The sequence below is a fragment of the Callospermophilus lateralis genome, chromosome 7 (genome assembly GCF_048772815.1).
Source record: "Callospermophilus lateralis isolate mCalLat2 chromosome 7, mCalLat2.hap1, whole genome shotgun sequence".
NCBI lineage: Eukaryota > Metazoa > Chordata > Mammalia > Rodentia > Sciuridae > Callospermophilus > Callospermophilus lateralis.
This window is the reverse complement of record NC_135311.1, coordinates 18,726,519-18,740,863: the sequence shown is the minus strand read 5'-3', so window position 1 is coordinate 18,740,863 and position 14,345 is coordinate 18,726,519. Positions and strand designations below refer to the sequence as shown.

General features: G+C 37.1%; 1 protein-coding gene across 1 annotated transcript in view; it reads right to left on the bottom strand.

The window, feature by feature from the left end:
• The window catches only part of Spag17 (sperm associated antigen 17), a 194,555-nt gene that overhangs the window by 66,700 nt on the left and 113,510 nt on the right, over positions 1-14,345 (bottom strand). The window contains exons 20-24 of the mRNA XM_076861963.1: positions 10,569-10,696; positions 6,950-7,192; positions 5,679-5,790; positions 4,614-4,769; positions 978-1,091 (exon numbers count right to left, since the gene is read on the bottom strand). Coding sequence (XP_076718078.1) covers positions 978-1,091; positions 4,614-4,769; positions 5,679-5,790; positions 6,950-7,192; positions 10,569-10,696 — 753 coding nt within the window. The remainder of the gene's footprint in view (positions 1-977; positions 1,092-4,613; positions 4,770-5,678; positions 5,791-6,949; positions 7,193-10,568; positions 10,697-14,345) is intronic.

The window sequence follows — 14,345 nt, the reverse complement described above, 5'->3', positions numbered from 1 at the left end:
ATGATTTTATTCACCACTGGGGCTCCAAGTGCCGTCTACATGATATTGACTCCAGAATTTCTATCTCAAAGCATAACCTTCATTCCCAGTTCCAGATCCACATTCCTAGCTGCTTTTAGACATCTCCTGGTCATGGCACTAGAGACATTTCAAATTCCATCAACAAACAAGATTAGAATGATTCCTGGGAATGTTGTCCCTACAGAAAAAGAACTACATAGTAAGGTGAATGGCTATCTGTCCTAACACATAGTTTTAAGGCTATATAAAATAGGGATTAGCTCTTGATTCTATAATGCTTTTTAAAAAATATGTTGCGGTTAGATCCCTTTAAAATGCATGAAAACCCACAGATTTCCTAATTGGTTCTTGTAAAATGACATGCCATTTTGTGGTTTGAAAGGAAATAGTTTCCAGTTGGAGAATTTGTTTATTGAAAGTGGGGAAGAGAAATCCTTCAAGATGTCCAATGAATGACTCCTTTAAGACTAATGTCCTGAAACACACTGAGCAGCTCCACAGCACAGGATTCATAAAAAATATTATTCTGTAGAAACCAAGAGGATTCCTTGGGAAATCATGCTTTATTTGGCACCAACTAATAGAAGTATTTTCATGGGCTAGTTAACAAAGATAATTGGAATATGTGAATGTGTGTGTGTGTGTGTGTGTGTGTGTGTGTATAATCTTACATGTATATTCATGATTATATGAAAGATTATACACACAATAAATGGTATTTAAAAGCCCAAACATTGTTATTTGCTATAGATGAAAGATTATATATGTACACATATACTTATATATACCTACACACGTACATATATAATACACACATACATAACTATATCTCCACCTTGAGCAAAACTATGAGGAAGCATTAAATCAGAGCAGGTTTATTGACAAATGTGCAATCTGAGGGTAGGAAGGGATCCCTGACCATGGGGCACACATCCCTTCTGTTGTATTTATTTCACCTGGTGCCATTCCACTTGATCCATAGTAACTTATTGAGAGGCAAATTCCATTTTCTAAGGTGGCAGAAAAGGACCCGAACTTGCTGACAGCCATATTCTCTTTCTGCGATACTTCTAAAAGGCAAAATAAAATGAAGGACATTTTCATTTTATTCAAGAAATGTAAGCAAAACACAGCAGGAAGCCTGGGGATAGAGGTCTTAACTATTCTACCCACAGTCAGCTTAAAAATAGTTGGGATAGGGCTGGGGATGTGGCTCAAGCGGTAGCGCACTCGCCTGGCATGCGTGAGGTCCGGGTTCGATTCTCAACACCACATACAAAGATGTTGTGTCTGCCGAAAACTAAAAAATAAATATTAAAAAATTCTCTCTCTTAAAAAAAAAAATAGTTGGAATAGCCCCTACTTTGTACTAAGGATGTCAGAGGACAGCAAGGTTATGAGGATGAGAACAGGAGACTTTCATTTTAAGGACTCTAGGTTGAAATGAAAAGAGAATATAAACTGATGAATGGCATAGCCAAAAGAATTTTATTGATCTGAATTTTATTGATCCAGGGAAATTCTGAAATTTCTGCTCAATTTTGCTATGAACTGAAAACTGTTCTTTAAAAAAATGTATGTTTTAAAAAGATCATGCTTAGTGTCAATCAGGGTACAGGGAAATAGGCATTTGCATGTAGTATTAATAAGATGTATTGGTAGAGACCCGAGGACAAGTGCTGTAAAACAAACCATTTCGGAGAACTAAGGGAAAGAGAGAGGAATATTGGCCATTAAAAAAAATGAACAGAATACATACTCAGTAAAATATAAATTATGGAAGTAGTAAACATTTGAATTTTTTTAAACACATGAGGATATTTTTAAAAGCATTTTTTGGAATTTAAAACATGCTGCCCCAATAAAACCATTCAGTGTTTGGTGGATGAGTTGAAGGGGAGGATGGTCATTTTTGAGATTCAACTGAGTTTCTTAGGAAATTAAGTGAAAAGAGTATCTGAGAGCCCAGAACAACAACCATTTAAACAGAAGGAAGTTGTGAAGAAGACATAGGTGACATAGAGGATAAAGTTTTGCAAATAGTGCATTACGAAAGGAAAACAGGAACAAAGGAAGGAGAAAGCAATTAAATTAAAAACCAAAGAACACTGCCCTTGCCTGAAGCAGGAGCTTGATTCTCAGGTTACAAGGACTATCAAATTCTAATCCAGAAGTTAGTTACAAGACAGCGCAGGAGCAACCCAGAATGATAAGGAGAGAAGAATGAGAATCCCTGTGAGCATCCAAGATATCACTGGAGATGCCCAGGGAGAAAGAAGCATTGAGAGGGTGCTCCTGCGTGCCTTCTGAGGAAAAGACCGATCAATCAATCAATCAATCAATAAAACCAAACAATAACTAAACCTTTATAAAACGGAAAAGAAGAAAGCAAGCAGTGGTGAGCAATTGCCACTATTCTTCATCTGCCCACCCCCATCTTCCTCCCTGTCTGCTATTGGACAGTTTCATCTAGATTAGACAGCAACAAATTTTTTTCTGAAAGTGGCCAGACAGTAAATATTTTAGATTTTGTGGGCTACACAGAGTCTTTATCACACATTTTTTCCTTTTTTGGTATGTTCTTTTTTTGGGGGGTGGGGGTAGGGGTATTGAAGATTGAACCCAGGGGCTCTTAACCACTGAGACATATCCCCAGCCCTTTTCATTTTTTTTTTTTTATTTCAAGACGGGGTCTCACTAAGTTGCTTACGGTCTTGCTAAATTGCTGAGGCTGGCTTTGAATTTGAGATCCTCCTGCCTCAGCCTCCTGAGCTACGGGTATTACAGGCATACATCAGCACACCTGGCTCTGTACATTTATTTTTGTAACAACACTTTACAAATGTAGAAACTATTCTTAGTTCATAGGCCACATAAAAACAGATTGTGGGTAAAATATGGGCCAAAGACTCTAGAAAAGAATTAAAGCTTTTTTTTTTTTTTTTGAAGTGCAAAAAGATAATCTCAGAATGGAATGTTTAATACTAGAACTAAAAATTGGATATTATTTAAGTATGCAAAAAATGATTAAATTTATATGACTGCATGTACAAATATATTTATTTATTTTGATAGAAATCTGATGATATGTAAAATATGAAAATGCTTAAATAAACTATATGTGTATACCAAGGAAATATTAAATCATTAAAGAACCTTGTTTTCAAAGACTATTCAGTGAATAGGAAAATGCTCATGATGATAAAATAAGAGAGAAATACATTATGAACAGTGGCTATCACTGTGGTGGCAGAATTATACACAACTCTCATCAACATATTTTATATCAGCTAAAACAAAGGAAAATAATTTTTTAAATTCTCTGCCAAATTCCTGGGTACATTCATACTTGCCAAACATTGTGTTCTTATCTTGGGTTTAGAAAATGTCATTATAGGAAAACTTAAAAGCAAGATTTAGTAACTGATACCATCACTAATTGGACTTGAAAACATTTTAATAATTAATTTGTCTCCTTTTTCAGGTATGATCCACATTAATTTGGAAAAGAAGTGATTAATTTCCCCAGGTGGGACAGCCTGGAGATGTTAAAAGGTGCAACCAGGAAGTTTCATGATGTTTAGTTAGTGAACATCCACCTGTACCTCTCATTCCAAGAACATAATGACTCTCATGACTAAATTTGATTTTTCCCTTGTCTTTGAAACTTAGAAAATTTGGTAGTATTAGAGAGAACTAAGTGATAGAACATAAAAGGCAACTCCATTGCTTCCAGTGAATCCTGGAGAGAAGGCAACTTCAGTAGAAGTCAATTAGTGAGGACCTGATTAGAGACTGCACTTGCTGCAAGTGCACAAACCAAAATTAAGGACAGAATGGGCAAGGTAGCCAGCCTGGGTAGATGCTGCAGGAGGACGGGCTCAAGAGCTGGCTTTGCTAAGGCAGGGGAACCTAATAAGAAGCCCAGTGTAGGCAGGCTGTGTATGCAACTGTTGAGAGCCATCTGAGGACTTCGCTGCATACCACAGCCTAGTAAATTGGATAAACTGGTGTCTGGGAACTTCCAGTGGACACTTCTTCTGGTTGATGGCTCAGAGACATGGTGAGCCCTGTTCTGCTCAGCCTATTCCACACAGCACCAGAGATGGAGTGACCTGCTACAACCACTAGCTACACAGCCCTCTGAGGTGTGTGACCTGCCAAGATGCCAATCAACCTGCTGACTGCAATACATCACGAAGCAAGACTCCACCCTTGAAAGCTTATCCCCTGCCTTTGATGTACCCCTTAAATAAACCAGGTTCTAATTGTTTAGCTGTAGCTCCTGTGTGGACAGCCCCCTATCAGGGGCTCCAACTTTTTGAAACTATCCTTTCTGACTCTTTGTCTTTTGTTCTTCACTAATTATTTTAGACTTTAATTTTGCAGGAGGCTTAACCCTCTGAGCAGGAAAGAATTCTCTGGCGTGGTGCTGGCCATCCCATGATATACAATGAATATACACATTACATCAGGGGAAATATACATAAGCAGAATGGCAAAACACCTTAGATATTATCTGCTAATGCTGTGTGTTTCGATCGGGGGTCTCAAGGATAAACTTGCACTGTTACAAAGATGCCACAGCTTACTTGTTCCCAAACTTTGTTCCTCATCTTTTTCTTCTTTCTCTTCTGAAAAATGATCCTCTTCTTGCTTTTGCTCTTTTTGAATTTCCTTCGGGTCTTTTAAATGGATTATAAAATTGTGCTTGTCCTTTATCACTTTCACTTTGATAAAAGTTGGGCCTAAGGAAGAACCATAGGACAGATTTAGGATGCCACACAAAGCTCCTTGACAAGAGGTTCAACCAGGGAGTGGAAGCACCTGGGGACATCACAGTAAGAAGATGCCTAAAGGAGATCACTTCTCATATCAAATTAGAGAACAAAAACTAAGTTGGCCGAAAAAACGGATGCCTATAATGGACTTTATGATCCATCAAATGAGGTAATTAATATGAAATGGTTTTGTACCTTACAAAAGTTATGAGTGTTAGTTATAGTTGCTGTTTTATAGTAGTTACAAGAATTCTCCCAACCACCCATTCTCTCTTGATGTTCTGATTCATTTATCTTCATCTCTCTGTTTTTTTTTTTTTTTTTGTAATCCAGCCTTTCTTTTCAACTTTGATTGAGCCATCTCTCAAAATTGGTAGGGTTAAAGGATGAAAATATTGTATTCACTATGAACCATCTGGTATTTTTATGCATTGTATGAATATGCAAATTTTAGTAAGAGCCCCAGACCCCCAAGCTCTGTGTTCCACAGCCCAGATCAGAAAAATGCTGTGCATTCACAATATGTGCTTGGTTTCTGAGAAAAAAAAGTGTGCTGTAATTAATATTATTAGTCACCTATTTGTTTAGCGCAGTGACTATTATACTATTTACTAATCATGTGGAAGTATTTTAATATTCTAACAAGCAGGAATGTTCATATCAATGTATTTGAACCAAATTCTTGGCTGGCCTATGCCTTGCAGAATCAATTATGATGGAAGAATGTAACATCTGAAAATGTGGAATGCGTTGCACTCATGAACTACAACAGATGTGTCAACACTTTCTCCCATCACACTCAGAGGTGCAAGCCCATGATTGTTTGAAATGAATTAACATCTTTCAAGCCATTAACCATCTGCTTTCAAAATGTACCTTTTTCAAACACTGTCTTTTCTACTTCAATCTGTCCTCCATCAGAAGGATATAGATAGTAGTTTGTCCCTGATATTTGGACAGGTATATCTCCCATATTGTATCCATGAAACTAGAAAAGAAAACATCACCGTTTGAGTGTAGAACTGCAACTGATTGACAACACACCTTATCTGTGTTAGCCAAATAAAGTTGCCATAAGCTTAATTTCTGCTAAACAACATGTTTGTCACTCTGTAGACCCAGAGGCCAGGGTCCATATACTCTTTAGAAACTTGTGTGGTGTTATAATGACAGGTGAATTAAAAGAAGCCTGTGATTTTAAACTGTGTCCACTGGAGCATTATCATCACCTAGTCCTGGTAAAATCACTTTATTCTTGCCAGTGCAGTATGAGCAGAAATCTAGTCTGCATTCCCTGGTTAATTTTCTGTTTAAAGTGGACTGATTTGCTGAGAAATATTAACATTTAGCACTTTAGAAGGTCAGATGCCTAAGATCTTTTTAATTAAATGTTGTCACTAAAGCTCCAGGTGATTCTGATACATGCTAAAAATCGGAGACTAATTGGTTTAGAATAAAATCTACAAATGACAGAGGCTGTTATATTTTTTTACATTTTTTTTCCTCACCAGGTTTTCTGAATAAATAGCCACTTGAAGGAGCATTAGCAAGGAGAAGGTTTTATAAAAGACTATAACCCAGGAACAGTGGCTGCCTGCAGAGAGGCGACTGCATGTGCTCAGCAAGTCCTCTCCTCTGAGACAAAGTCAGCCTTTATGTGGCCCCATCCTAGTTGCTTATTTGCATATATCTAGATAGACACTCTGTGTCAGATTGCCAACTTTACTGCCCTTATTAATCTAGCTTCATGATACTCAAGAAAAACTGGCAGCCCCAGGGTCTTCCTATCTTGGTGACGGCTGCAAAGAAGGTTCTAGATATAAGAAGGTGAAATACAGGTTTAAGCTCATAGTTATGAAAGAAACCTTGCCCTAGAACAATTAGATATACTCCAAACAGACTTTGTAGAGAATTGATTTTACTAGTGGTGTGTGCCTACAATCCGAGCTACTCGGGGGCTGAGGCAGAAGGATTGCAAGTTCAAGGCCAGCCTAGGCAATTTAGTGAGACCTCATCTCAAAATTGAAAATAAAATAAAATAAAAAGATCTGGGGGTGTAGTTTAGTGATAGAGTGTCCCTGGGTTCAATCCCCAGGACTGCCAGAAAAAAATAAAAATAAAAAAGAGATCGAGAAAATTGATTTTACCGGGTAAACTCTCTCAGGTTCTGGCTCCTGGATGGGCTCCTCTGGTTCTTCTATGACACTTGTTTTTTCTTCTTTAACTTTGTCCTTGAGAGATGGTTGTTTCTTCAAAGACTTACTACTTTCATCCTTCTCTAATTTTTCCTTGCCTTTCTTTTTACCGGCTTCTTTACTCTTCTTTTCTGCTTTCTTTTCTTCCTTTAAGCGCTCCTCTTCTGCTAATTGATCTTGTTCTTCTTTCCATGCCTGAAAATACATATTTTTTAAAAATGTAACAGAATTTTTGAGACAAATGAAATATGGGTTATATTAGGGTTCATTTTGGAGAAAACTCAGCATCAATTTTGTAAGTCATGGCTCTAGTCAATCAAACCATTGAGCTAGACACCTTGAAGTTATCCTTGATTCTATTTTCTATTTGCGCTTGACTTCTGTAATACTAAATCCTGTAAAAGCTCTCTCTTCATGTCACCTTGTTCTCTCATCCTCTGTCATAATTTCCTTATTTCAGATGGGTACCATCTTTAGCCTGGACTGTTGCAGTAGCCTCTTAGCTGGTCTTCCCATCTCCTATTCTTTGCCACATGAGACCAAATCCTCCATTTAGGTCCTAAAGACGGTTCATCCGCCACGTGGCAGTCTCGATGTTCTCCTGGCACACAATATTTAAAAAAACAACTGATACAACAATTTAAAAAGCATTGTAAGGCACATTGAGGCTGCCAGAAAAGTGAAGGACATGAACAAGCCCTCATTCAGTGAGGTAGGTGAGAACTGAAGACAAGTTTCCCATCCCTAACAGCCTAAAACTTGGGTTTTAATGGATCTCGGAAACTAGAGACAAAACCTGGAAGATCAGATCAGAGATCTCTGGATAAAGCTGGTATTTAAAAAGTATATATCACCTTCAGTGGGTGAACTAGAAGAATTACTAGAAGTCTGTGAGAATTCTAGCCTGCCTCCTTGGCCCCAGGATTAAGCAGGGGTGGGGTGGGAGTCTTCTTAGAGAACTCCTGTCCATGAGCCTGTCCTCACAGATTGGTGGCCAAAGTGTAGATTGCCATAACACTTCATTTTTTAAAAAGTCGATTATGAGCTCACAAATGAAAATCACAAAACATGAGGAAATAAGCCACTTTGGGTTTGATGAGTCTGAAGAAACAAGCTGTGAAAGTGTAGTGTATCTACAAAGACTACCCACACTAGAATTGTAAGAGAATATAAGTTTTTAGTATGCTTAGATTAATAACAAAAAGTATCAAAAGTAAAGTAAGAAAGGGGGCATCAAAGATGGCAAGCTGAGTGTGCTAGTCTCTTAGAAATGGAATAGAGCTTTGAAGGAGGTAGTCTCTGAACAGAGAGTGACTGAGGGGCTTCAGAATAGATGAAAGACATTCATCTTGACATTCAGGAAGGTCAATGAATCAAAAGCAGGAAATAACAGTGGTGGGCTCAACCTGGCTCATATTGACTTGAAAGATTTTGCTGTTACATTTTTAGAAATTTTATGAGTCAGTTTCACCATAGCCATCATCAAAAAATAAATTATAGAAATGCACAGTTAACTTAAAAGAGCAAAGGCCATAAATACTCAAAACTCACCTCTTCATAATATATATATTTTTTACATTTCTCTATTATCTATGCTCTCAAGGTCATTTATGTCACTGGCATCTGTCTGTATCATGAAACACTATACTGTACATGGTGTGCTACTCCATTAGGCTCAGCATTCAGTGCAGCCATATTTGTTAGCCCCTGTGGAGATATTTACACTATAGATATCAGCAAATGCTACAAATTAAGGATTGATTGATTATCTATATTGAAGAAAATGGTGGAGAGAATGTAGATTAAACTTAAAAGCATGTGGTACCTGTATCTATTATACTATAACAAGCACAAAAAATTGAGAAAATAGTCTTCTATTATTCTAAACTATTACTTGATTCACAAGAGGTTGCTTGCATCCTGTTATTAACAAATGAGTGAGATACGCCCCTTTGTTATTTCACTTTTGTCTTGTTAACCTAAATGAAACTATTAATCAACATTCATGCTGGAATTATACTTGCTTGTCATTTGTAACCATAGGCTAGCTAAGGATACAAGAATTTAAGAAAAATCAATGAAAGTGTTCTAGAAGAATCAACTGGCTATACTGGATTTACAATAGAATACGGAATGATTTATTACTGGTAAATTGTGTGCTTTATATACAACATAACAGTAACATGCACAATAAGCTTATATATTCACAAAAAGGCACACTTTTGTTTTTCTGGAGAGTGACTGTTAAACATTTGCCAGCATACCAACATAACTGTTTTCAAAGCAGCTAGAGAGAAAAGATGCACTGTTTATGAAAGAATGTCAAATTAAATCAGAATTAATTTATTAAGAGCCACAAAGTCAGTAAGGAAAATATGGAGCAATATCTTCAAAGTGTTAACAATATCTTGTAGAAAGAAAGTCGCCCAGAATTTTATAAATGAAAACTACATTTAATGAATAGGGTCAAAATAAAGCCATTTCCCCCCAGATAAGTGAAAGCCGACTTTAATAGAAAATATGATGTTATGATATAGTAAGAAACAGATATTAGTTCTTCAATCCTGGATCTTGGTGTCAAGCTTTAAATCCCTGCGTATTTTGGGAGCGTTAGGAGCATCTTTTATTCTAATGAGGCGACTCTTGGTGAACTCTTGGATAATTTCAGGACTGGGTGCGAGGTGGTCACCAAAAAGATCAAACCCTGGTTAAAAGCTTAGAATGTTCACATCTCCTCTTTTGACCTTCAGGGAAAAGAGATAAGCTGAAATTTGAGTTAATGATTGATCAAGCGTACATGAGAAAACTTCCATGAAAAGCCCTAAACCACAGGGCATCGGGGTCTTCTGAGCTGGTGAATATATGACCATGCCAGGAGGATGACACACCACAGCTCCAGAAGGACAGAGCCCAAACTAAGCCAAACCTAACCTATAAACAAGCAAAAATCCTCAGTATATTAGTGTAAATGCGTTTGCAGAGCATAGAACACACCCAAACTTCCTTATCTCAGGGGCTTATGATATAAGCCAAGGTACTTTTGAATAATTGCAAAAGCCAAATGACTTATGTAATCAAAAATTACATAAGTAATTTAGAGCTCATAAACAAATTTAGCAAAGTATCAGGATATAAAGTTAATACCCATAAATAAACTGCAGTCCTATACACCAATGAATCAGCTGAAAGAGAAACCAGGAAAACTAACCCATTCACAATAGCCTCAAAAAAAAAAAGAAAAAAAAGAAAAGATAAAATACTTGGGAATCAATAAAATAAAAATATTAAAACAAAAAACAAACACTTTCAACAGAAAATAAGGAGTATACCGACTACAATCAAGGCACTGCCCTGGATTGTGATTATACAAGAATAAAGGTGACACAGATTCTCTGAAATGCTCCTCCGCTGGAGGAGACAGTGGCGGAGAGACAATCCTTTCATCCAAATTTTAATTATTCTTGAGGGTTTAGCAACAGGGATCATTTTGTATGACTCCACACTAACTCTCCACCACAGGATAATTTTGGATTGGTGATTAATTAGTGTTGCTTATCTTTGTTTAGATTACCTTGAGAGAACCTTCTAAAATGAAAGGAATCTTTTCCTTCTCTTTCTCTTTCTCTTTTTCCTTTTCTTTTTCTTTTTCCTTTTCCTTTTCTTGATCTAGTATCTCTGTTTTGCTGAGCATTTTGTTACCTATAATTAGAGAAAAAGTAAATTTTTTAGTAAATCCCTTAAATAATCATAGAAGACAAGTCTCTGGGTTGGAGGTGATCTCCAACGTCATCCAATTCAACTCTCCATTCATTCATCTCTATACTCTTTCTTGCCATCTTCAGGAAGGGACATCTGAAGTGGTACAGAAATACCTGGGTGATAGGGTTAAAGGAGGTTGCAACAGGTTAGTTCAACATATGGGATCCAATAATCATAATTCATCACATCAATAGACTTAAATACAGGAATCACATGATATAACACAAGATGAAGAAAAAGCATTTGACAAAATTCAGCATCCATGCAAGCTCAAAACATTAGAAAAACTAGGGATAGTAGGAACACACCTCAATATTGTAAAAGATTATATATGCTAAACCCCAGGCCAACATCATTTTACATGGAGAAAAATTGAAAACATTTCTTCTAAAAACTGGAAAACCGACCTGTTTTCCACTTTTTGCCCATCCCATAAAGCATTTCCTAGGCCATCACGTACATATGCAGAAAGGAGAGAGATAAGGAGAAGAAGGCAGAAAAACTTCTATTCAACATAGTTCTTGAATCCCTAGCCAGAGCAATTAGACAAAAGAAAGAAATTAAAGGGATACTTATAGGAAAAGAAGAGTTCAAACTATCCCTATTTGCTGACAACATGATTCTATATTTGGAAGACACAAAAAACTCCACCAGAAAACTTCTAGAACTCATAAACAAATTTAGCAAAATAGCAGGATATAAAATTAATACCCATAAATAAATTGCATTCCTTTACACCAATGAATCAGCAGAAAGAAAAACCAAGAAAACTAACCCATTCACAATAGCCTCAAAAAAAAAAAAAAGATAAAATACAAAATACTTGGGAATTAATCTAACAAAAGAGATGAAAGACCTCTACAATGAAAAATACAGAATACTAAAGAAAGAAATTGAAGAAGACCTTAGAAGATGGAAAGATCTCCCATTGAAGCCAGAATTATGCAGTCAGCATAGATAGGTAAATCAAGTCAGGTCCAATCAAGGAGGGCTAATTTTGAGTGAGTCTGGGAAGTTGGAGACTGTCCCCTGAAGGATTGAAATGTTAATTCCTTCAGAGCCCTTCCTCCACCCTTACCAAGAACCTGCCCCTGCTCCAACTGTTGCCAAGGTAACCTGTTGGGGGAATTGCCCCTCCCTACAGGGAGCTATAAGATTGTTAATGTGTTCTTGGCTGCACCACCCTGCCCTTCCCCCTTCAGCCCACCTGTTTTCCACTTTTTGCCCATCCGATAAAGCATTTCCTAGGCCTAGTCATGTATGCAGAAAGGAGAGAGATAAAGGGAAGAGAGCAGAATAAAGAAAGCCTAGGATTTATAAAGGGCAGAACACCTCACTTCTTGGGATACCAGGATACCAGCTCTGGCCCCCTGCTCCCTCCCATGAGAAGTCTGTTACTCCTTATTAAATGAACCCTGCTTTATATGCTTGCCTTGGTGTGCTTCTCCAATGCTATACTTCAATGTGTGAGGAAGCAGAACTTTTCACTGGATAACCAGCATAGTTATCACCATGTTCTCGGGTAGGAGGAATTAATATTGTCAAAATGGTCAACTACCAAAAGTGCTATACAGATTTAATGCAATTCCAATTAAAATTCCAATGACGTTCTTCATAAAAGTAGAAAAAGCAGTCATGGAATTCATTTGGAAAAATGAGGCCCAGAATAGCCAAAGCAATCCTTAGCAAGAAAAGTGATGGAGGAGGCATCACAATACCAGACATTAAATCATTCTACAGAACTATAATAATAAAAACAGCATGACACTGGCACAAAAACAGGCATGAAGACCAATGATACAGAATAGAAGACACAGAGACATACCCACATGAGCATAGTTATCTCATACTAGACAAAAGCTCCATGAACATACATTGGAGTAAAGATAGCCTCTTCAACTAATGGCGCTGGGAAAGTTGGACATCATATGTAGTAGAATGATATACAGCCTCTTTCTCTCACTCTGCACAAAACTGAACTCAAAGTGGATCAAAGACCTAAGCATTATATGAGAGACCCTGTGCCAACTAGAAGAAAAAGTAGGCCAGATTCTCCATGATGTCAACTAAGAACGGACTTCCTCGATAAGACTCCTAAAGCACAAGAAGTAAAATCAAGAATCAATCAATGAGATGGCGTCAAACTAAAAAGCTTCTTCTCAGCCAAGGAAATAATCGAGAACTTGGAAAGAGAGCCTACAGACTGGGAGGAAATCGTTGCCACCCGCACCTCAGATAGAGCACTAATCTCCAGGATGTACAAAGAACTCAAAAACTCAACACCAAAAAATCAAATATCCCAATCGATAAATGGACAAAGGAAGTGAACAGGCTCTTCACAGAAGAAGAAATATGAATGGTCAAAAAATATAAAAAAGTGTTCGACATCACTAACAATTAGAGAAATGCAAATTAAAACTACATGAAGATTCCATCTCACTCTAGTCAGAATGGCAATTATCAAGAATACAAGTAAAAATCAGTATTGAAAAGGATGTTGGGGGAAAAGTATATTTATATTTTGCTGGTGAGAATGCAAATTGGTGCAACCATGACGGAAAGTAGTATGGTGACTCCTTAGAAATCTTGGAATGGGACCACCATTTGACCCAGCTATCCCACTCCTTGGTTTATACCCTAAGGATTTAAAATCAGCATACTACAGTGATGCAGCCACGTCAATGTTTATAGTAGCTCAATTCATAATACCTGAGGTATGGAACCAACCTAGGTGCCCTTCAACAGATGAGTGGATAAAGAGAATGTAAATATACACAATGGAATATTACTCAGACATAAAGAAGAATGAGATTATGACATTTGCCAGTAAATGGTTGGAACTGGAGACTGTCATACTGAATGAAATAAGCCAATCCCCAAAACTCAAAGGCTGAGTGTTCTCTCTGATATGTGGATGGTAATGCACAATAAGGGAGGAGGAGGGAAGGACAGAAGTTCACTAGATCAGACAAAGGGGAATGAAGGGAATGGAGGAATGGGAATAGTATAGACAATAGAATGAATTGGGCATAACTGTCCTATATTTATATGTGAATATAGGACCAGTGTAACTCCACACCATGTACCACCACAAGAATGGGATCCTAATTAGAATAAGTTACACACCAGTATGTATGTCAAATGCACTCTACTTTCATGTATATCTTAAAAGAACAAATAAAAAATTTTTAAAAATAAGTTACAACTTTTTTGAAAATTATATAGCATTTTTTTGCTTTTTTGTGAGAAATAATTCTCAACTTTGGCTCTCATAAATAATTAATACTTTTAATAGGAAGTTCATTTTTTTGCAGAAGTTCAGTGAAATATCTTATTTTTCAGATGAACTGCCCTCTGGTATTGTTTTTTATTTATTGTCTTTCTGAAATTGAACTTCATTCCTCTGTCACCCTCCTCTCCACCTACTGTGGAAATTAACAAAAACAAATGATATGTATTGATCCAAGATCCTGTCAGGTCCTTGCCACAGGCCTCCAAGAATCTCCCTTCTTTCTGTCTCTCCAGGTAGTCTTGGGATTCTTATGTTTGTTGTTTTAAGGAGAGTCGTGATGTAATCTCACCATTGGAA